This window comes from Corvus moneduloides, chromosome 6, assembly GCF_009650955.1.
Source record: "Corvus moneduloides isolate bCorMon1 chromosome 6, bCorMon1.pri, whole genome shotgun sequence".
In the NCBI taxonomy this organism is placed as follows: Eukaryota; Metazoa; Chordata; class Aves; order Passeriformes; family Corvidae; genus Corvus; species Corvus moneduloides.
The window spans coordinates 55,009,562-55,032,863 of NC_045481.1; the positions used below are offsets into that span (position 1 = coordinate 55,009,562).

The 23,302-nt window shown below is 41.2% G+C and overlaps 1 protein-coding gene across 4 annotated transcripts in view; it reads left to right on the forward strand.

The window, feature by feature from the left end:
- The first annotated feature begins 1,962 nt into the window (after window positions 1-1,962).
- The window catches only part of FAR1 (fatty acyl-CoA reductase 1), a 33,890-nt gene continuing 12,550 nt past the window's right edge, over window positions 1,963-23,302 (forward strand). The window contains exons 1-9 of one of the 4 annotated variants that reach the window (XM_032110791.1): window positions 1,963-2,057; window positions 12,687-12,881; window positions 16,512-16,687; window positions 18,039-18,218; window positions 19,970-20,147; window positions 20,699-20,743; window positions 20,855-20,973; window positions 21,459-21,526; window positions 23,017-23,188. In XM_032110791.1, coding sequence (XP_031966682.1) covers window positions 12,693-12,881; window positions 16,512-16,687; window positions 18,039-18,218; window positions 19,970-20,147; window positions 20,699-20,743; window positions 20,855-20,973; window positions 21,459-21,526; window positions 23,017-23,188 — 1,127 coding nt within the window. In that variant the 5' untranslated portion in view covers window positions 1,963-2,057; window positions 12,687-12,692. Of the gene's footprint in view, window positions 2,058-4,339; window positions 4,422-5,946; window positions 5,970-8,575; window positions 8,667-12,686; window positions 12,882-16,511; window positions 16,688-18,038; window positions 18,219-19,969; window positions 20,148-20,698; window positions 20,744-20,854; window positions 20,974-21,458; window positions 21,527-23,016; window positions 23,189-23,302 lie in introns of those variants that run through there. The other 3 variants (XM_032110792.1, XM_032110794.1, XM_032110793.1) reach the window with 3 other exon arrangements.

Genomic DNA, 23,302 nt, shown 5'->3' on the forward strand with positions numbered 1-23,302 from the left:
AGATAAAAGCACATTGCAGCAGGCTGGATTTTAGAACTCACAGGACAGAGCTGTATCTTGCACTGATGATCAACACTAACTGATGGCAGTGTGCTTGGAATACTTTACATTTATTTTATGCTCTGACAGCATCTGAAATAATTTTGTTATACTTTGTTGTGTTCTCAATTTGCTTTATTATTGTTGTTATTATTATTAACAACCATTTATACTGAGAGCACCAGTTAATCCACTGTTACTGCATTATAACTTATCATTAATGAACTGCAATGATCAGAGGAGATGGCATTTATTAGAGACAAAGTTTAAACCCCCACCATTTTTTAGCTGTTTTCAAAAATGAGACTGGATAAATGACACTGTTGTTACTGTTGTTCCCACACTGACATATTGCTGGGATATTCCCTGTGACTTCCATTTGGTGTCACAGACACATTTTACTAAGCGACTTCTGAAAAATGCACCTAAAGTTAACTGCTGCAGTAATCCGAGAAACTTTAATTTGCATATACTAACTAGAGATCTAAAAAAAAAATATTTTCTTAAGAGATCACGAGCACTGACTGCAATTCTGTGTCTGTGCTGCAATGGACTCTTCTCTTCTTTGGTATCTGAAATGGAAAAGCCTCACCCCACAGTCTGTAGGGCTGCCTACCACATATGAGGATTTCAATAGAACAAAAAAGGAACCCTTGGTGTGTAACAGGGTACAATAAAATGTTAAAACATTTCAGCAGGGCTGTGGGAGATTCAGACTCAAATCTTTGTCCTGCCTGAGTTGGTTTTCCTATATGGCTGAATGACTGGGATGATGCCTCAGCTTCAGTGAGCAGGTGTTTTTCAAGGGATAGTCTGTGAAAAACTGTCCACTAAACAGTTATGATAAAGAGTTTACAGTTTCGTGATTCTAAGTACTCTGTCAAGAAGTACCTAGGTACCAGGTGTAACTAGTATGGAGTAGATAAATCATGAGAACACACATCTAAAAATAAGCATAAATAATCATTGAGCTGCTGTGGAGGATCTGAGCAGAGCTACCGTTCTCATGGCCTGGGTCAGGCAGAAACTGTTCTGAAAAACCAACCTGCCCTTGCACAAGCCAAGACTGTGCTTACAACAATTCTCATATAATACCTTATTTGTACAGTAATCTGGATAGTACAGGTTGCATAAGTTTACATAGGGAGTTTCCTAACTTTTAAATGCCTTTTTTTTTTTTTTTCCAGCTGATGCATGTCCATCTGTGCAATATTTAGTTGTGAAACCAATGGCATACGGTGGCAGGGCATGGCATCATGGCACCACAGCACCAGGGCATCACGTTGCACTGTTTGGTAACAAACGGCGAGGAAAGTGGAGCGCAGTGACTCTTGCACACAGATACGGCGTCTATCAATAGCAGTCTGATGATATCGACACTGAGTTCAGCGCTTTGGGGGTTACAGGGGCAGTGTTGGGTCGGTGGTTGGGCTTGATGGTCCCAAAGGCCTCTTCCAGCCTTGGTGATTCCAGGACTCCATGATTCCACGATTCTCTGCCATTGACATGGCGCCCTGCCGCATTTGCCGCGCGGGCTCAGGCTGCTCCAAGTCCCGCGGTGCTGCTGCTGCGGCCCGGTGGGTCCGTGCTCCGAGGGCCGGCTCTGGAGCTCGGGGATGCTTTGGACCCGCGCTGGCTTGCGCGGGCAGCACCCGGCGCTCGGGACGCGGACGCACACAGGGGCACTCCCGACCCTCACGGGAAGGCGGAGGAGCCGCTCTGCCCCTCCCAGGCCGCGCACGGGACGGGGGCCGCGTGTGAGGGGGGAGCGCGCGGCCCCCCGCGAGCCGCTGGGGGGCGGGGCCGCCGGCAGCCCGCCAATCCGCGCCGCCCCCGTCCCGCGAGCGGCGGCGCCAGCGGCCAATGGGCGCGCGGGGAGCGCGCGCGCAGCGGCCAACGGGAGCGGTGGAACGGGGCCGCCGTGCGGGACCCTCGGGGCGGCGAGCGCCGGGCGGGCACAGCCGGGGCCGGGCAGCGCCGGGGCCGGGCAGCGCCGGGGCCGCGACCGCCCGCAGCAGGTACCGGCGGCTCGCGCTCGGCCGCGCCCACCCTGCCCCCGGGCGGGGAGGGGGGCGGAGGGGGAGAGGGCGGCCGCGCCCTTCGGGGAGGGAAGGATGGAGGGCGCCGGGGAGCTTCGAGGCGCGTCGTGGTGGCGGCCGGGCCGGCGGAGCGCGGCAGCCGCTGTCGGTGCTCAGCGAAGCGGGGAGCGTGGGCGAGGCCCAAAGCCCCCGCTCCGCCCGCCGCAGGGCCCGGGCCGGGGTACCGCCATCCCCCTCGGCGCTGGACGGGCCTGCGGCGAGCGGCGGCGCCCCGGCCCTGCCTGCCCGGCGGCTCCGGCTTCCCGCGGCCGCAGCGCCCCGGCCCCTCCCCTCGGGCAGAGCCCGCGCCGCGGCGGCCGGCGCAGGGAACGGGAGCGCAGGAAAGGCCACGAGTCCCTCTCCCGCTCAGAGGAGGGAGCGTGTGTGGGGAGAGCCGGCCTGGGCCGTGCCCGCATCCCCGGCTCCGCGGGTCTGTGCGCAGGGAGCCCTCCATGAGGAGCAGGGCGAGCCCTTCCTTCGCCTGTGTCCTGGGGAGAGGCTCGCGGTCCTCGTGGAGCAGGAGCCGCATGGGTACTAAATAAAATTTCCCTGAGTGAAGTTTAAAGTGTGGCTAATTACAGAGATACATTGGTTGGTAGCGAGCTTGTAATCGAAATCAGCTTGAATCCCATGAAAATAGAAACCTTTAATTTCATTTAACCTACATCAAGGCTTTAGCAACTGAAACTTCTTTTTTATATTTTAATAACTCTTTAGGTAATAATTAAGATGTGGAGCATGTAGGAGTTTTACTATCTGTGACATCCATCTGTACTGCAGCAGGTTAGAATTTCTTGATCCCCAACTTCCATTGTGTATCATGCCTGTGCTTCTTAACTAAGATACCATTATTTCAGCAATTTGGAAATTATATACTAGGTATATTTATAGGATCTTCACCCTTCAGCGTCTCTATCCTGTTTTTGCACCCTCCACTCACATATAGATGCCTTAAAGTTCAGGTATTTCCCCACTGAAAGCCTCCTATAGAGGAATAGGAAAGATTAACTTTACAGGTTATGTTACTGTGTTTTGGTTTTTTTTTACCCCTGTCTGTTGCAGAGCTGTAATCACTGATACAGATCTCTAACTTTCTACTGCAAGTACTTTGTCTTTATTGCTGGACTGTAGGTATAGTGAAGCTTTACTAGACAGAATTTTAACAATAAAAGCACATTGGGGGAATTTTTCTAAATTAAGTGGGGCTTTAGGTTTTGGATACTCCTTCTTACAGTTACAAATACCCCAGCCTGTCCACATCGTAGTCATCTACAGCAGCTGATACTTGTCGATAAAATTTAACATTGAAGCAAAACTGTAACCATCAATACAGCCTCTTAGCTCCTGAAAAGCCAAACTGAATCTCCTTTTGGCTGCTACAAAGCAAAGGGTTCTCTGTCATCATCCTGTTTCTGAGTTCTAGCTCTTGGAGGAACTTGTAGTTCCTCATTGTTGCTTCCGGTGCTTGGAAGTGATGCGCAATAAACTGAAATGGTTATACGGCCATTTAGAAGGGTTACGTGAGTGCCAGAGAAGGTCCTGGATGTTGTTGAAGACATGGCTGAATTGTTGCTGTGACTGCAGGCTTGGTTGGCTTCTCCAGCCAGAAATTGTGTGTGTTTCGTTTTTTTGTCACAAAATATTCAGTGTTTGAGGATGTTCAGTGTAGTTTGTCTCTTACATGTCTACAGGAAGCAGAGCTGCTGAGTGGCAAACCAAAAATTCTGAAAAGGAGCCAGTATCACCAAAAATTGTGCTTGGTTAGTTTGGTACGTTGTGTGGAGGACTTGCATTATGTAGACATTGGGTGTGTGGGCTTGGTTAGTACCATCATGCACATCCACGGTGTTGATTCTAAGCCTTGTAGTAATAAGTCTTCCGGCCCTGCTTTGTTTAGCCTCAACACTTGCGAAGTTTGGAAGCTGCAAACTGTAGTAACAAATCTTGTCTATCTGAATAAACTAGATATAACCTTTTTTATTTTGGGTCCCCTTGGGTGTGGTTTCAAAGGCTGTGCTTTTAGCAGATGTTGCTAAGCTGCCCTTGGTATTGGTAGCTGTGTGCACACTCCATCACACCTTTCCATGTCATTGTTCAGCGTGATGTTTGTAAATTTGTAACACTCCTTGTGCAATAAGGCGTAATTGACAGATCTGAAGAAGACATCCATTAGCATAAATAGGATTTAAGATTGGAGCTCTTGGCGTCTACAGGATCAGTATCGGCTGTCCTGCCAAGTAAATAGCTCTGTCCTCTCAAGCCGGAGGAGGAGGGAGGCTTGGAGCATCCTGTTTTGGGAGACAGGTAGGCAATCTCTTGGTACAGCTTGCTTCAAGTATGTGTTTAAGTCACTTTTAAAGATAAGAAAATTGTGGGAATGGGCTTTTATTTTTTTGGTGGTAGTTCTACATGTATTGGAAGAAAGGAAAGGTAGTAGACTGGTGTGGTTTTTTCTTTAGAAGGTGATTAGGTTTCAAATACAACTTGGTAGAGCAGCTGTCAGATAAATGAGTAATTGTTAGGTTTCGAAAGAATTATTGTGGATTTCTGCAGGAACATAATAGAAGAGACAATACCATTTTTAACTGTAGAAGATGGGAAAGTATGGAAGGAGTCTGGAAGTGTTGACTCCTAGGGCTTCAAACTCATCATGTAATGGCTATTGTAAAATGTGATTCCAGCCTTCTCTATGATTTAAAATATGAGAAGAATAAGAGGTGGGCTTTTTGTTCTTGATTAAGTATTCCAATTCTAATTGCTTTGTGAATAATAAGTTTGAACAGAACATAATTGCAGATGCAGTTTTTGGGTAGTTATCCTTGTCTTGTCTGATCAATATGAGAAAGGTGAATCTGGGTTTTAATTGCCAAGATTTGTCTCTTATCACTGAAACTCGACAAACTGATGAGCACTTGGATGTTGTTTGTTCCCCCACCCTCTTCCATTTGCTTGATTTTTGGCTTTCCCCTTCTGACAGTATCGCAGTAGCAACTGGAGCAATAATCCTGCTGCTGCTAAAGCTTTTCCTACTGATAACCAGAGCTGGATATCAGCATGCTCGTGTGACAGCTGAAGTGCTGCCTTTGGCCTGTTTTCCTAAGGCAGTGAATAACAATTGAGTGATGGAGAGTCAGCTGCAAGTGCTGCTCTGTTCATTATGTTGTAGGTACGTCCTGCAAACAGGTTCTGTTCTCCTTTCAGGGGTAACTCAAGAGTAATGATTTATGCAAAGTAAGATCCATGATTTATGCAACTACCCTGATAAACGAGGCTTTATCTTGTAATCCTTTCATAACCAAAAGTGCAAGTGAGATTTCTAATGCAGATTTCTAATTAAATTAGATAAAATTAGTTGGAACTTAGCTTCCATTCAGCAAATCTTGAATCTGCCTGCCTCTTGATTTCCTAGAACTTGTTTAAAATCTTCCTGCATTAAATGTGTGTTAAATGTGTTTTCATGTGAACTGGAGATGGAGTATAGTAAATGTTCTTAATACGGGATATGCTTTCCTGGAATAGCTCAATTTCTGATCTGATCTGTGCCTTCTGTGCAATTTGGAGAAATGAGTTCAACTACACCAAAAGAGACTTTTTTTCCTTCAATGTGCACTGGATGACTAAGCTCAAGCAGTAAACAATTTAGAAAAACACCAATTTATAACCTAATTATAAAGGGATAGCAAAAACCTTTTACTTTGTTTTAATTCATTTTCAGAGGAAGGACCGACTGTAAAAGAAACATAGTTACAGCACAGCAAGGGACTTCCCTAGTATGTACTTTGTGCACAGATTACTTAAGGGAGAAGTAATTTCGAAGTCATCCTTACAGAATCCCTCTGAGTAGAAGCACAAGTAAGTGAAAATTTGTAGTGAATCAGAATTTTGGCTGAAGAAAGCTGTGTGAACACATACTTAAGAAGTATCTGTGTAACCACATGCACTGAATACCTCTGATGACAGAGTTCTGCTGAGATCAACTCAACAGTGGTCCACAATGAAATCAGGTTCTGCTCCATAAGACTAAAGGATTAAAAGAGGTTAAATACTCCATGATTGTGAGCACAGCCCTCACTTCAGAGTATTTTACTTCACAAGGGTGTCTTCAGTCAAGTAGTTGGTGAGTTGGGCTGAATTCTGCTAATAAATTATTGGGTGGCCATGGGTCAGTTGGTCCCAATTCGCCATCTTCCCAAAGTAATTGAGTGAACGCTGTACTTGGGTTTTATCATTATCATCTAAAAGAAAGCGACAGAACTACTTCCCTGTCTGGTATCAATCTGGATTTTGATGTTAATGTGCTGTAGTGCTGTAAAAAGAACATATACAGTATTAGCTAAGTCTCACCTAAATCAATTTAATAATGCTCTTTACCTTGAATGCATATGCTGCCAGAGGTAGTAATACATCCAGGAGGAATGTAGCTTGAGGAACACACACTCTAGGACAAGCTTTCAGTATCTAGCATATTTGAGTGGTTAAGAATAGTGAGGAGAATTGGTTTTGAAAAACAAGTCTACTTTATTTTTGTACATAGGGCTATACACTCAGCTATGTAAACTTTGACCTAGCTATATTGGTTACTCTAACTGGTATTGTGTTTCATTAGATAAATGATTTAAAGTGGACAAATCTCTTCATTGGTAGTAGGGAAGTCTCTTTATAGTGTTCAATCGTGAAGATGCTCAACTAGTTTGAAATGCCTTGTTATTTTTCAGAAATTCTCTTAATACACCAAGTGTCAGGCCCAATTTTGCCATATTCTACACAGTTTTGTGTCTTCTGGTGGCATTTATACTGCAGTTGTGGCTTGAGCCTGGCGTTTCAGATTGATTTCATTTTGTTGTATTTCACATGTAGAGAACACAGTATTACCCTGAATCCATCCCCATTATTGTGTGGAAGGTGTGTAGTGAGACACTTGAGGTCTGGCATATTACCAGGGCCAAGCCAAAAACTGGCCAGCTGATGTTGAATTAGTGGGCCCATTCTGATAGTTCTCCAAAACTTAGTTGTTCTAACCAGTTTCCAAGCTTGGCAATATGTTTTCCAGCTCCTGGAGGTGTGTTACATTTCCTTGGTCCCTGGCTTACAGCTAGTAAAGAAAATGACCTTACAGAGAGTAGATAAGAATGCTGGTGAAATCTAAAATATGGATAAGCGTGTCTTTCTGCTAGTTGAGGGAAGAATCCCGAGTCTTCCACGTGATTGTGAAGTTTGGAATAGGTATGCTTTAAGGTTAACTTGCACTCAAAGCAGTTTACAGTCTCTACGCATCTTTTAAAGCCATATCTTTCACAGATAAGGTTGCCCAGTGGATATAACCTTGGACCACAAAGACAAACAGACTATCCTTTGGAGATATGCTGGCTAGGTATTGGCCACGTAGGGTAGGGCATTGGCCCTTGTGGTGCTTGAAAATGTGGGCCTTTTGCTGATAGCATTCATTGATTTGCTTTTGTGGAAACAAGGCACAGACGAAGTGAGACATGATGATATGATATGACATGACCCAGACTTGTCTTTCTGGCAGTAACCTTGTTTAGATGAGTTAAATATTACTTCCTTTGTTGCCTGAGTCTCTCCAATCTCTCCAGTTCCCAGAGATTTATTTTTTTTGGCTTGCTGTGGTGTCCTTGTAATGTGGCAATTGGAGCTCTGTATGAGGGACTTCTGTAATGATTTTTGTCTGGTGTGGATGCAGTGGGGTGTGTGTGTGGTGTTTAAAAATACTTGGTGCACTCAGATTTGATGTCTGGATGAATTTCATCTTCTGAATATACATTAAAAAAATGCTCCTATCACTTTACTTTTTCTCCTTTTTACTCCTGCTAGTGCTGGATTCAAGCTGTCAGAGGAAAGGGGAAAATTAATTTGTTGGGCTGTGTTTTTGCAGAACTTTGTGGCTTGTTGCTGACGTTTGAGAGGTTGGGAAATGCACAATTTCTATTTCCTGTGGGCGATAATCTTGATAGGATTGAATTTGGAGGGAGCATGCTGTTGACCTAATGTTTGTCAGTGATAAACTAGAAGACAGACCATTTAATCTCTAACAAGGGCACACATGCACACTCTCTAGTTGCTGGATTTAGCATTTAAACATTCAGTGCAACTGCAGCAGGCTTTCCTGGCACTTGGAAAGCACATCTTTAAGCATCTTGATCTGTGTTTGGACAAATCTGGGAACTGATCATTTTCCTGTTAAAAACAGAATTGTCCTTGTTTTGAGAATCAGAGCCCTCTGAAGCTGTGAGTTAAATATTGCTGCAGTAGCTCTGGAGGCAAACAGAGCTGCTGTTGTTTGCTCCATAATAGCACTTGCTCAGCCTTGGACATGAGGATTTTTTACGAGATGGGGAATGTTGGCTAGGATCCTGGAGTGTTGGTTTGGTGGTGGCTTTTATTTTTTTTCCTGAAGTGCTTATGAACTCTTGATTTATCAGAGGACAGCAACCTTCACATAAGCATATCTACAAAGTGTCACCGTGGGCTTAGCCCTGGACCTGTGAATTCAGAAGGATCCCAGCAGCAGTTGCTCTGTAGCAGCTTCACGTAAGATTCCTCTAGCAAAGGCTGTTTATACCTATGGGTAATGTGGGAATTTTGGTAATTTCTGTTCCAGAGCAAGAATTCTTTACAGAACTCTTTATTAAGCCTTTCAACTGTCAGATTTCTTTATTCTAGACTGTTATTGCTTATTAGCTCAAAAAAGTGTCGATGATAGAGGGACTTAGATATTCCACAGTGTGCATTAGACAGTTTTGTGTTTGGTAGGTGTTATCTGTGTATGTTTGGGAAGTTAGCTGTGAACAAATCATTGGGTAACTGGTGACAATATGTATTGCTGGTTAACAGCTATTGTAAACATACAGGATGTACTCTAATACAGACAGATAAAGTGATTGCTGACACTTAACAACCTTAAAATGTTAAATTTGGTTTTGTTGTGTTGTCTTGCAAGGTAGATGGTTTTTTTGCACCTGCACCAGCTTGTTATGCGTTAGAGGACAAACTAAATCTCTGATAGGAACTACATGTATTTCTTGACAGTTTTATTTAAAATCAGAATTGTAAAATAGTTCTTCCAATCCTAACAATTCTATGATTCTTCAGTAATTTGCTGCCATAAAGAACTTTAAAAAGTAATATATTATACCTGTGAGCTAAGACCCTTCTGAGTTTGAAATTAAGAGTTGCCAGTGGTGCTATGCTAACTGGCATGTGGAGATGCATTCTTGGAGAAGGCAGGGAAAGGTAGGTGGAGAATGGGAACATTCTTTCCTTTCCCTGTGGCTGAGATAGCCTTTCTTTCTAACGGAGCATAGCATAGGCTGCTGGTTTCAGACTTTGATTGTTCACACCTAGATTCCATACATGGTTTTTACCCTTTAAATCCAACTTGGTGCTTCTAGACAGTTCCCTCACAGTCCCAGTGTTTACTCCTGTAATGTTGACAGCAATGCATACTTCTGAAAAAGGTCACCAATTATGTTTTCTAGCTGGAATCTTCTAGAGTAATGGGAGTAGAAGGCAAACTCAATGTGGAAAGTTGCTGTGAATAAGGTCTACCAAAGTCTAGTTGTTGGAGAACAGGGTAAAGGGAAATGGGATTGAGAGTTTCTTAAAGGAAGCATTTCTCAATCTGTAAAAAAAAAAAAAAAAAAGATAAAATATTAGCCTGCAAACATATAAGTGTTGCTGCCTCCCAGGTGGGAATGTGAGTATTTATGGATGTTCCTGGTTTTCTAATTGAACCCATTTCATCATTATGCTTCATCATGGCTCTGAATGTTGATGTTTTATAGGTCTGGTATTCTGATACCTGCATCTTATGCAAAGGAATATGATCAGAAATAAGTGAGGCAGGAAGCTTTGATCCATTCTGTTCCAGTTTTCTTTATATCACATGAGCCTAAATATTGTCAGATTTTGCAGTTACTTAAAAAGCTGAACTAGAGCAACACAGATATTTCCACTGGCAGCATAACTTTTCATTGCTTTAGCTTTCAGAAACAGATGTTGGACCATAGCCGTGTACTGGGTGTTGTCCAAGGTTCCTGTGTGGATGTAGCCAGACTGCCCATGTGAGCAGGTTTGCAGGCTGAGGTTGTGGCATTGTGTCAGAAGCAGGATTAAGCCTTTCTTTGAGGAGGGACAGCTGAATGGATAGTATTAGATACCCTCATAGAGTCTCAAGGTGTAAAAAATAGTAATTATGGCTAGTTAGGTAAATTAGTAACAAGGTTATGTAGGAACCATGACAAAACTGAATCTTAGTGACAAAATTGCTGAAGTAATTATTGCATGAGTTTTTGCCTCCCTCTTTGAGGGAACTGAAATCTTATCCTATATGTGGGAGAAATCATGCAGATCTTTAGGAGGAAATGGAGTTGAATGCGGTATGCAAAGACCAGGCAAACAGAAGTTATGAGGAAGACATACTTGAAGAGCATTAATTGTGACTTCGAGCCGTGGTAAAGACAACAGGCCCGTATCTTAATTGAACAGGGAAAAATGACTCATAAGCATGCTGTGTCTTGCTCTCCATGCTTTATGGCAGGAGGTGTGCTTTCAGATTTGCATTAGAGTCTCTTAACTGTGTGGTAAAAGTGGTTTAATGTAGATAGCTTTTTCCCTTCACCTTCAAAGAAGCAATTCTGGATGATATACTATGGCCAGTGGAAATAGTAGTGCTTGTCCTGCTCTAAACTTGCTACTGTGTCCCATTATCAGTTGTTGGATGCTTTACTTCTCAAAGAAGGGAGTCAGAATAAGAATTTGGAGTATCTGACATAGGACTTGGTACCCAGACGTGTGAAACCAGGACTTATGCAGGTGGTGACTCATTTCTAGCGAGTAATCATTTGGAACTTGTTCAGAGACTGTTGAGGTATGAGCACATGAAGAACAGAACACAACTGCTTTGATATGGTGGATACCTGATAAATAGGTATTTACTTACTTTTCAGGCAAAAAGGACAAATTAGCCTGTAGCTGTTCACTCCTAACATACATTCTGTGTATTCCCTGGTAAGTCCCTGCTTGCAGTATCTTGCTGTCTTGAAAGAACTGAGTGTATTTAGAAGTTGCACCTTTATTCTTGGGTGGCAGGTGAAGAAAGGTTCTCATCCTGTTAAGGTATTCAGTGTTGTAATCCTGATTTGCCTAAGAAATGTTCCATCTGTGTCTAAAGATACTCAGTTTTGTTGTTTTTTTAATATCAGGGTTTTATGGAATCTATGCCTGAGATGAGCCCAGCTGGTCAGAGCGTGATGCTGGTAACACCAAGGCTGTGGGGTCAGTCCCCTTAGAGGCCATTCACTTGAGAGCTGGATGATCCTTGTGGGTCCCTTCCAACTCAGAACATTTTGTGACTCTCTGTGATCCCTTTTGGGAGTGTTTAGGTCATAACAGTTTGCGTGGAGCTGCTGTAGAGGACTATAATTAGACATTCACTACATCAGCCTAGGATTTTTATAAGTCTAATCGGAAATATTGGTAAAACATGGTGGAAGTGTATCCATAATGCTACATTCTTATATAGTGAACCTAAGCTGGTTAAGGGTTACAGTAAAGATGCTGATATATCTGACTTAGCAGAATGGCAGCTCTAGATGATGTGATTGAGTCCTAGAGATCCTAAAGGTCATGTTCCCACATTATTGTGAGACATACCAGTGTATTTGTCCTTAGAAAGTGTTTAAGTTTCTGTTAGCAAGAATGGCATCATTTCCAAGTGGTTGATTAAGGGAGGGGAAAGAATCACGGGTCACATAGTTAACTTACTAACTGAAGCAAAACGTAAAATACTTTTGAGATTTGTGCTGAATTTGAGTAATAATCCCTTACCCTTCATTTTTTAGGAAGTATATTTGTGGCTAACTGAAATCTTAGTTGGTTGAGAATTCTAATGACTTTGTTGTTTGGGGTTGTTTTTCTCTCCGATGACATCAATGGATGAAGAAGTTAGAAAACTCTTACCTGTGGATCTGTATGGGTTTTCTGTAATCAATATAAAACCAGCAGATCCCATTCCAAGCAACTAACTCAACCTTCTCTCTGGCCTATTATAATTGGTAGGAAGGCTCAGCCTAACAGTGACAGGGGGCTCTGCTGGCACAGACAAAATTCCAGGGCCAGCAATTGGGAGGCTTGGCTCCTTGTCTTCTGTCAATGGGTTTGAAGAATCCACTTGTGATTACATTTTAATGGTATGACCTCTAGTTTACATGGATCATCCCCTTGGGAGTGGTAAAGGACCAGGCACACAGAGGTAAAAATAGACTGAAGTTGAGCTACTTTCCTGGCTGAGTGGGTGTCTCAGTCCTTAAAACACTGTTCACAGGGGCAGATTACAAGAAGATGTGGAATTACTGTAGTGACCCTGTGGGAGTCTTTTGGAATGTTGTGAAAAAAAGAGATCTTCAGGTACTGGTCATAGGTAAAAAAAATCTGTTAAACATTTCTTTCAGGTATGGGACATAAACAGCACATATATAGCTATTCAATCTTCTGAAAATCTGAGCTCCTGTAAGGTCTTTAACATACTTTTTGTTTTTAACTTTTGTAAAGGTCACAATGGTTTCCATTCCTGAATACTATGAAGGCAAAAACGTCCTCCTGACAGGAGCTACAGGCTTCATGGGAAAAGTGCTTTTGGAAAAGCTGCTCAGGTCCTGTCCTAAAGTGAAAGCAGTGTATGTGCTGGTAAGAAACAAAGCAAGGCAGACACCTGAAGAACGTATAGAAGAAATTACCAGCTGTAAGGTATGTGTCATATGCTCACAAAGTTCATTTTTGTCCTTCATTATAATGTTCCCATTTTGAGAACAGCTTCAGTTTGTCTAAAGCAAAATGTTATTGTTAAATGGGTTTTTTTTGTTCTAACAGTAATACAAAATCTAAGACCTGGCAGTGCTTCTATAGCTGCTTCAAGCTTTTAGTCTCTAGCAAAGCCAGTAGTTGAAAATTATCCTGTATTTAATTCAGGAGGAGGATGTTCAGCTGTAATGAAGAAATGAGAAGTAAAAACCTGTGTTAGAACTTGTTAAGAGAATGTAAAATCAAGTACGAGAGGTGGTGGACTGGGAGTTGTACGATGGATTGAGACTCTTTAAGATCTCAAGCAAGTCACTTTTTTTCCCTGTGCCTTCTCTTTTTTTCTGCAATGTGCTATTGGATCTACCAGTAAACAAGAATGTGTCATCTCAACAGGAACTTACATTTGTAGGTGGAACAGAAATGTCTGGCTTAGTAGATTGTTACAGATTTCTGTTGGACAGCCTGTGACAACTAGAAAGGCACTGGAAGTCTGTGCTGTGGAATTACCCAAGTGGCTATCTGAATGATTTTCTGAGTATGCTGGGTCAAATACTTTGCTCCTGAAAAGACTAATTACCTTAACATTCTGGTTGGCTAGGCTGGGCATTCTTACTAAGTGTAGAATGATCCATCCATCTCTGTTGCCCATCTTTCTCCGAGAGAGGATCCTGTTCATGATGGGAAGGATGAACAGGATTTGGAGAGATTTCTAGCATAAACTTTGCTAAAGCAGAGTTTGTTTATTTCTATCTAGGCCTTTCCCTTATGGAACACAGGTGTCAGCAGTTTAATTTTGTTACTGAGATGCAATGTAACCTGTACAAAGTGTGTTCTTAGAAGGTGCTAAAGGGGAATCAATAAGGAACGAGGAATGCACTTAGGCTAGGAGGGGTAAGTTGTTTCAAGCAAGGCAATGGATTTCTACATCTCTGGCTAGCTGGGATTACAGCAGATATGAGAATGGCTGTGTCCCCAGTTAATTTTTTTCTGTAACCAGTCAAAACTGTAGCTCATTTCTTAAAAGCATCTTCCTACAGTCCTGTGCAATGTCACAGAACACAACAGAATGAGTTACAGTGGGGTTCTATCTTAAAATTCAGTTGCACATTCTCACTAGGTTAAACCCTCAGTTTGTTACTGCCCTGAAACAAGGAAAAGATCTCCAGACTAAGCTCTGAGATGAAAAAAGAAAAATTTCTCAATCCACTTTTTGTATACCTTATTACCCAAAGAAAAGTGGGGAGTATTTGGGCAGAGAGAGCAGTAGCACTAGTGTGGACTGGCTTAAACTTCAATAAGCTCTAAGGCTCAGTGTGGCTTTTAGGAAACCTGTTGTAAAAAGGTTTTAAATTTGAGTCAAAGTCTGCTTGTAGTCTATGCCAGCTCCTGTTGAGATAAAAATCTGGTGGTGAGCACTTACTGCTGGAGCAAGTTCACAGCAGAAGTCCTGGTAAGCAGAGTTACTGCTTGAGGCAGGAGCATACAGGGATGGAGGTGCTCGTCTATGCAGACATGCAGAATAGGGATGTAGGTGTTTGTTCTGTCTCCATCAAATGATTAGACAGGATAGAAACTCCATCGTTTAAGTGGCTTTGATGTCATCAAGATTCTTCCAAAAGTCTAAGAAAATGTTAATAAGATCTATTGTCTTAAGCTGTCCAGTTGCAAGGGCACTGCCAGTAATTCTTCACAATTTGGATGGACTCATTAAGTGTTCTACAGATGCTTGAACATCCTGTTTCTTGAAGAGTTTGAAATCTAAATGGGTGAATGTGGTAATAAATAAAATAAATGTGAACTAAACTGAGCTACAAATAGCAAAAAAAGTTGAGGTTTCTCCTTCCTTTGGACTTGAGATACCTAATTCCTCTGTTAATTTGCCATATGTTCTGCATGCACTCTGGGTATTTCTTCTCCTTGGTACTGGTGTCAGTGCTAGTGAGAGGTGTGTAGGAATAGTGTATGACTGTGTATGTGAAAAGGGATAGAACAGATGCAATGAACATAGGAAAAACAAAAACTGGCTCTTTAAGAGCTCATCCATGGTACTGCTTTTCTGTTATAATGCAGTATCACACATTGATATGGTTAACAGGTGGTTGCTTCAGTTCCCTGGAGGAAGGTGCCATCATTCCAACTAAAAACATAGCAGCCTTATTTTTCAAAATCACACAAAGTTTCCTGCCCTTAGTTAAGGACCGTACCCCTAAGAGTTGCAGAGGCTTTAAAAGTCTTGGCAGCTTTGTCCTATAAAGTGAAGCTTCATGTTTGGGAAGTCCAGTCAAGGCCTCTGTAAGTGGAGATGTCTTGTGTTCTCACTGTAGAATTAGCACTGCTACTTCAGGTGGCCACACAGGGAGCTGCATTAGCTCATGTTTGGGCTGAAAAAACATCTCAAAAAAAAAAAAGCTGGACCTGCAGCTGCTTTGCTCACACAGCTCCAGGGCTGCTTGCTATTGCTAGTGTTGGAGAAGCAACAGAAGTAAAGAAATTAGGAGAGGGACCGGTCTCTGGGGTAGAAATATAAACTTACATTGCCAGAAGTGTTGTGAAACTGCGTCTTTAGGTGACTTAATTTATAGTTTAATTAATGTCATTCTGTAAGGAAATGTCTTTTGACTATTTGCATTTGGTATAACTGCCTGCTTGGAGGGGGAAAAAGAAAGTACTGCTATGATTTTAATACAGTATAATTGACTGGTGTTGAAGCAGTTGCAAGATATTGGCCCCTGGACATTTAAGAAGGGTCTTCTCTGGTGCAACTTTCAAGTGTGTTTTATTCCCACAGTGCTGTGTTGCTCAGGAAAAGTTGCATACTAATGCTATTTATGAGGAGAATTCATGATGGAATATAACGTGGTGAGCTTTTTTTTCAGTGGGAATTGTTGAACACCAATTTGCTAAAACTTAATCAGATGTTCTAACATGGTAACATGGTTTTTTCTTTTAACTAGCCAGAAAAATGATTTCTTGTTGTGGTGTGGGTTGGTTTTTTTTTTTTTTTTTTAGTAATCTGGAAGTTCTCAAAGACTGGCATAATTTGATGATAGCATTTCTTAAATCACTGGAAATTTGTTAATCTTAATACAAGTTTTCTAAACCTAAAATCCAGCTGACTTTTATAAGAATTTGAGTAGCTATTATCAAGCTTGGGAAGTGGGTAGATTGTTCCATTTCCTTATGTTGGAAAAAAAAGAGCTTACAGTATACAGAATGCTACTTAAAATTGCTTTGAGTATCTAATAGCATTCCTTCTTCCTTCTGATATTGACAGAGATTTGGTTTTAAGGATTAGGATGAGCATTAATATAAAGTGCAAATTGAAGTCTCCTTACCTTCTGTACAACACATGCAATGCTGCTTTCACTGTGTGGGATAAAGTGTGCACAACTTCATCACTGAGTATGTTCATGAGAAGTCTGTAACATGTCCTTACGGGATTGCTAATGCACTTTTCTAACTTCCTGATGCTCTTGAAAAATTAGGAGGTATAGACAGAGAATGTGGGGTTTTCTTCTCTTAAGTGAAATGTTTCTCTTATCTTTACTGAGTTTATAGTTCTGTTATTTTCGACAGCTCTTTGATAGGTTGAGAGAAGAGCAACCAGACTTCAAGGCAAAAATAATAGTAGTTATGAGTGAACTTACACAGCCTGAACTGGATCTTAGTGAAACAATCAAGGAAAAACTTATAGAATGCACTAATATTATATTTCATTGTGCTGCTACAGTCAGATTCAATGAAACACTAAGGTGAGTCTAAAATTCCATTTACCCTGGTGTTGTAAACCAATGGTGCTCAAAGGGAGGGGGTGAATCAGGTGTCTGCACAGTGTTGCAAAGATGGGTAGAAAGAATACAAATAAGGTGTAGCTATATGTACTGTGCTCCCTAACAGTGTTAGACTTTTTCTCCTGGTGTATAAAGGGCAGCACAAATTATTCCTTTAGCCTTCCTTGTTAGAAAGGGAATACAGGTTTTCAGAGGATAGAGCTTTGTGAGAAAAGTTGTGTGTGGGAAGTTCTAGTGCTTGCTCTCTTAACTGGTAAGAAAAATGGGAGGTGAAATACAGCTCAGCTTTTCTTCCTGTCTTTTAAAAGCCCCTTATTAATAATGGAGATTTGCATTGGGAGAAGTAGGGAGAAGTAGATGCACCGGGAGAGAGATGAAAACAAGAAGTGGGAAAAGTGGTGCACACAGCTGTGGTTATGAGCTCCTTTGACTTGTTCAAAGAGGTAGCAAACTAATGAGTTACCATTGATGTTAATTGCTTTGGGATAATCGTCCCCTTTCCTGTCCCCAGCTTCAGTAATGTGAGATAAAGCAGTCTGGAACTTAGTGATTGTTTGGGGGATACCGATTTTGTTGTTAATGTAACGCTTTTGTTGCAACGAACTTTGAAGTGTTACTTAGCTGTACTCTTGAAACTTGCTTCATTAGTACACTGTGTACAAGGAAACTGGTGCCCACAGGAAGTCTGTAGGCTGGAGAGAAGATCTAAACTATAAAATAATCGTAGGGGCTGGTCAGCAAGCTGTTATCTGCTGGGAATTGTAGAGTTACACCTACTCTGCTATAGTGTCCTGAAATGCTCTAATGAGCAGCAGTGAAGCTGGAGTGGAAGTGTGGTTCTTGGCGGTTTGCCTTTTCTTTCCCTTCCTTCCATCCTGTCTGAGCCGTGTGCTATCCTGCAAGAAGATGGCAGTCTCCAACTTCCTATAGCCCACTAAGCCTTCCAGGTTGTTGACCTAACTCAAATTGAAGTTCAGAGATGTATCTTGTGGCAGCTCGGTGTTGTCTTGCATTATTTCCTTCATGTTTCATGGAAAACATAGGATTGGGATTTATTTTGAGGAAATCAAAGGGTGCTGGTAAGCAAAGGGTAAAAGGAGAATTGTCCTGAACATTGAGAAGTGTTCTAGGTCAGGACTGTGCTGTATTGTTCAAAGCAGAAAATTAGGGCAGTGTCCCTGCTGCTTTTTTGGGGTAGGGTAGAGAATTCAGGGATGCTCTATAAACCCAGCACTGAGGCATTTAGCAGGGAATTTCTTTTTGCTTGTTTTTGTCTGGCTTTCTACTAATGACATTTCTGTTTGATCAATAGAGATGCTGTGCAGTTAAATGTGATTGCCACACAAGAGCTCCTCCTCTTGGCACAGCGAATGAAGAATCTGGAGGTGTTCATGCACGTTTCCACTGCCTATGCATATTGCAATCAGAAACGGATTGAGGAAGTCGTGTACCCACCTCCTGTGGATCCCAGGAAACTGATCGATTCCCTTGAGTATGTGTTACATTTTATGAATTTACTTGGGTAATCTGTATCTTTTTGCTTCCTGGTATTGAAGTACCAAAAAAAAGGTTAGGAGCCTTAAAGATGAAGAGTTGCCTTTGGCTGTCCTGTAGGTCTGATAGTGTGACTGACACTCCCCTTTCCTGTAAGGGAGATAGGTTAAGATTTATGGTTCCTTTAAGCTGAGCTAGGTTTGGAGGGGTACTGAAGGACAGGGATGCTCATATCTACTCATGATGCCTCTTCTGTGCTGAGAGTGCCAATCTTGCAGCTGTATGATGAGCTGAGTTAGGAGATACTGATAACTTGTGCTGGGACCAGCATTGTGAAGGAAAGGGATAAAAGTAAGACTGGCCCCTTGAACAGCTGCCTCTACTACATTCACCTAAATGCTATTGCAAGATGAGACTGAGATGCTCAAATATTATTTCTTAATTGTAGAAGTAGTTCTGTTAGGTATCCTGAGGGCCCAGACATGAAAAATCTGTTTTCTGTAGCTTTTAAGTTTTGAATTGGGCAGTGTGGGTGGGAAAAATGACTCATTTGGTATTTTGTTTTCTGTGTATACTAACTGTCCTGAGGTCTTTCTTAGTAGCTGTCAAACTCTGAAACAGGTGACAGTGTGGGAAAAGTGTAATGTAATACATAATGATCCCAACTCTACATCAGTCTCTTTCTCCTTACCTGTTGTACAAAACATCACCTCTTGGAAGAGAAGTATGAAACAAAAAAAACTTCCTATAAAGTAAAATACCTACTTTAGCTTATTTTAGGTGCAAGAGTGCTAACATTAAAACCAAATGAGCTACCACTTAGAATGCACATTCAGCCAGCCTTTTTTTATAATGTTGACTTTAAATACACTTAAAAATGAGAGATTGCAAAACAGTCATGTTTTTGACTATCTGACTTGTGGATAGACAATTGTAACTTAAACTGTTTGGTGTGGGCTGGGACAGCTGTGTGTACTTTTGAACTCCTGAGGGAAGGCTTTTGTAAAACTATAAAAGAGTGATCTCTAGCTTTTCCTACCCCTCTTTCCACCCTGTTCATACCATGAAAGGAGTCCAATGTGTGTCCACTTTGTAATGGAACATGGGTGAAAAACAATAATTTCCATTTCTGTGACTAAGAGACTGAGGCAAATAAATTTCAAGTCCTGTTTTGCAGTGAAGAAGACCAAAGTAGCAACAGTTGCAGAGGCACATCTTTCTTGCTTGTGTGCTGTGACTGAAGGTTATTACATATTTAATATGAACTGGGAAGCAAGATTGAATTGCAAGATTTAACTGATTTAAAGGGAGAAACACTGACGGGCTTGCTTCAGGGGTGGTGTGTGACTCTGGTAATGCAGCTGGGACTCCATTGCAGTGGCATCACTTTGTAGATCATAATGCAGCGAGCCTGTGCTCCAAAGACTAATTTGCTGTGTCTGCGCTTTGTGTTTGAGAATTTGGTTGACAGAATTTGGGTTTGTTGTAAAGGAATCTGCTGCTTGCTCTGTAGTTGATGTGTTACAAATTAATTACCTGGACAAAAAATAAATGCTAGTATTCTTCTTTTGATGGACACTGAACATGAAATCCTCTGTTTTACTGGGAAACTTGTTTTCATTTAGGTGCGTGTCCCTTTTTCTTTAAAGGAATAAAATGTGATCATGGTAACTTTAGCAGTTCACACCCCACCTCCCCAGTGAAGCAGCATGCAATAATTTACACTTGCTTCTTGTTTTGTTTCTTCAGGTGGATGGATGATGACCTAGTGAATGATATTACTCCCAAACTATTAGGCAAAAGACCTAATACTTACACATACACGAAAGCCTTAGCTGAATCTGTGGTGCAGCAAGAGAGTGCAAAATTAAACGTTGCCATTGTAAGGCCGTCCATCATTGGTGCCAGCTGGAAGGAGCCTTTTCCTGTAAGTCCCTGAGTTGTCACCTGACCATCTTGCTGTAGACTGTAGTAACACACTGAGAGCCTCTTTATCCGGTGACCTTCATGGAGGAAAATCTCTTGGACTGTGAAGTTGTGTCTTGGTTGCTTCTGGATAACAACTGATACATTGTATAGTGTCTAAATACTGTCATTAAAGCTGAGCAAGTATGTATTTTGGTTGAAAAATGAAAAAAATCTGAGTTGCTAGTCTAAGAATACTTGTAAACATGAATACTTTGAACATATTTTTATGGACAATTGCAGTTCATTCACTCAGAAATAAATAAGCATCTTGCTCTGAAGGACCACTGAGTCCTACAGGTAGATCTCTTGTCTGAGTCATAGGAACTTACTACATTGCCAGAATTTGCTATGGAGGAACTTTAATTAGCGACATAGAATGGAATATCTTTCTCCTCTTTAGCCTTCTTTTCTTCCACCCCTTACACACATAGAATCTGCTCAGATTGTCACTTGAAGCTGCTGAGTTCAGTATACTCTAATCAAATCCTTTCCCTCCCTGATTCCTAATAGGGCTGGATTGATAACTTCAATGGACCTAGTGGTATTTTCATTGCTGTAAGTAATGAATATACTTAATTTTCCCCCCTCCTTTTGGAAGGCAAAAAAGCTTCATATGTTTTACTGCTGGGTCTTCTGTCTCTCTTTGTTGTTGTTTTGTTCTTCAAGGCAGGAAAAGGAATTCTTCGAACAATGAGAGCTTCCAACAATGCATTAGCAGATCTTGTTCCAATAGATGTTGTTGTTAATATGACACTCGCTGCAGCCTGGTATTCTGGAATTAATAGGTATAAATGGTGACAAAAGAGAGTACTGAATATTTTGCAATTATATTGTGTATTTAGTAAATCAGTCTTGTATTGAAATTCTTGTCAGTGTCCTGCTATTCCCTCAGGACAAAGGAATATAAGGTTCTGACAGCATTAGTCTCTCAAAGTGTAACTTGCTTATGCCAGAGGAAGACATCACCTACTGATACTATGAAGCTATGTCTGAAAATTCTTTCCTGGGTCTTGTTTGTAATGAATACAGCCTGCAGTAGTGTAAGTGATGGTAGGTGATGCCTTCTCTAAAATAAAAGAAATACGATAATTAAAGAATGAGAAAAATACTGAAAGATGCTGAAGCAAAAAATCTACCATGAGGCTAATGCTTTCTTCTTTATATAAATGATGCTGTTGAGGGAAAGGGTAACTTTGGGTATCTTCTGTGGTCTGTCTTTTTAAAAGGTGGTTTTTCTTCTAACTTGCTCTTCTATCTTTTTGTCCCCTAGACCAAGAAAACTCATGGTGTATAACTGTACAACAGGTGCCACCAATCCTTTCCACTGGAGTGAAGTTGGTATGCTGTGTTTCTTTTTTCTCATTAGCCTTAGTACAAAAACAAGATCAAACAGGTCATAATCAGTAGACCATATTGCATTGTTATTTTTTGAAACTGGTATTTTAGCCATGCCTCTCAATTTTGCAGTGTATTGTGCTTTTTCATTAGCTTCCACTGTTAATTCTCTCCCCCTCTCCCCCTTCAGCATTATCTCCATTTCATTTGATTCTTGTTGGGATTTTTTTCTGCTACTCTTATTCTATTATAACTTAAGCTATGGGAGAACTGACTTCTGTTTGCTGCTGCCATGACCTAATCCACAGAGTGTGGGTAGTGTGTGGAGAGAAGTGATGTTGTGTGTAATGCCAACATCAATAAATACATATGAATAAGCAGCTCACAATTAAATGTTTTGTACATCTGCATAATTGAGAGCTTTGGTAGTACTTTTGCCCTTGTGTAGCTCTTTGTGTTTGGCTTAAGTTGATTGTTAATTGAGGTGGCTTTTTTAATCTTCAGATTGTTGCATGACACTTCGACAATTCATGTACAGTGAAGAGTAGCCTTTAAGGAAATATGACTACCTATTTTCAACTCTAAGATATCCTGACTAGGATGTCAGGCCAACAGCTTTGTAACAGTTTATGTTATAAAGAATAATACAAGCTGTTTGGCATAGTAAAATTGTTTATTAGTTTTCAGTTTTTTAGAAATTGAGTTCTTAAACTCAGATTATTTTTTTCTTTCAGTTAACCTCAATACTTAAATCAATTTTACTTGCTTTTGCCCATTTTACATGGATCTGTAGTTGCAAACATCATTGCTTCAACCAAACGTGGAAAATTGCTGACTTCACTTATATCCCAGTTTAAATCAGGGTAATTAAGTGCTGTCTATAAACAACAGCATAAAATTATAAGAGAAGATTAAAAGGAGAGGTGAATTTCCACAAAACTTTTAAAGACCCTGATCCTGCACATCTGTTACATACTGAATTTACAGGTGTCATCAAGAATTTCTTATGGAGTCCCACCCTAATTGCTTTTTTCTTAATGCCCAAATTTGGATAAATTGTTTGCAAATGTCATTTAAAATCACTCCAGATGACTACAGACTCCTCAGTCTGTTTTAAAATTCTTCACTCAAGCAATCACGAAATATAGATGACTGTTTAAATAGCCTTACATGCTTTATAAACTGAAATTGCTGTCAATGTTTGAAACCACCAACCTCTAAGGTAGGGAAGAGGAACAGAAAGAGAGAAGCTACAATAAAATATGATACTGAAGATGAAGGCATAAACCACATCTTGATTATAGTAAGAAGCAGTTGAACAGCATTTTAAGTTAGAAGCTTATAACTGTTTTAGTTTCTGTGCATTGTAGAAGAGTTGGGGTGGTTATTTAAATAACACGCTGATGTTGATGCTGTGGCCTGCAATGTACTTTGAAAAGCATTACATTTTACATGGTGATTATCGAAGCTGTTACACAACTTTTCTTTCTCAGAATACCATGTAATTTCCACTTTCAAGAGGAATCCTCTCGAGCAGGCCTTCAGACGGCCCAATGTAAATCTAACTTCCAATCACCTTTTATATCATTACTGGATTGCTGTGAGCCATAAGGCCCCAGCATTCCTGTATGATACCTACCTCAGGATTACTGGAAGAAGCCCAAGGTAATGGTGACTGGCTCTGCCTTGTCTGTTCCTCTGACTTTTAAATGAAGCTATGCTTACACTGTGATGTATATTGATTTTAATTTTTTTGTATTTTTTCTTTCCCTGATTGTT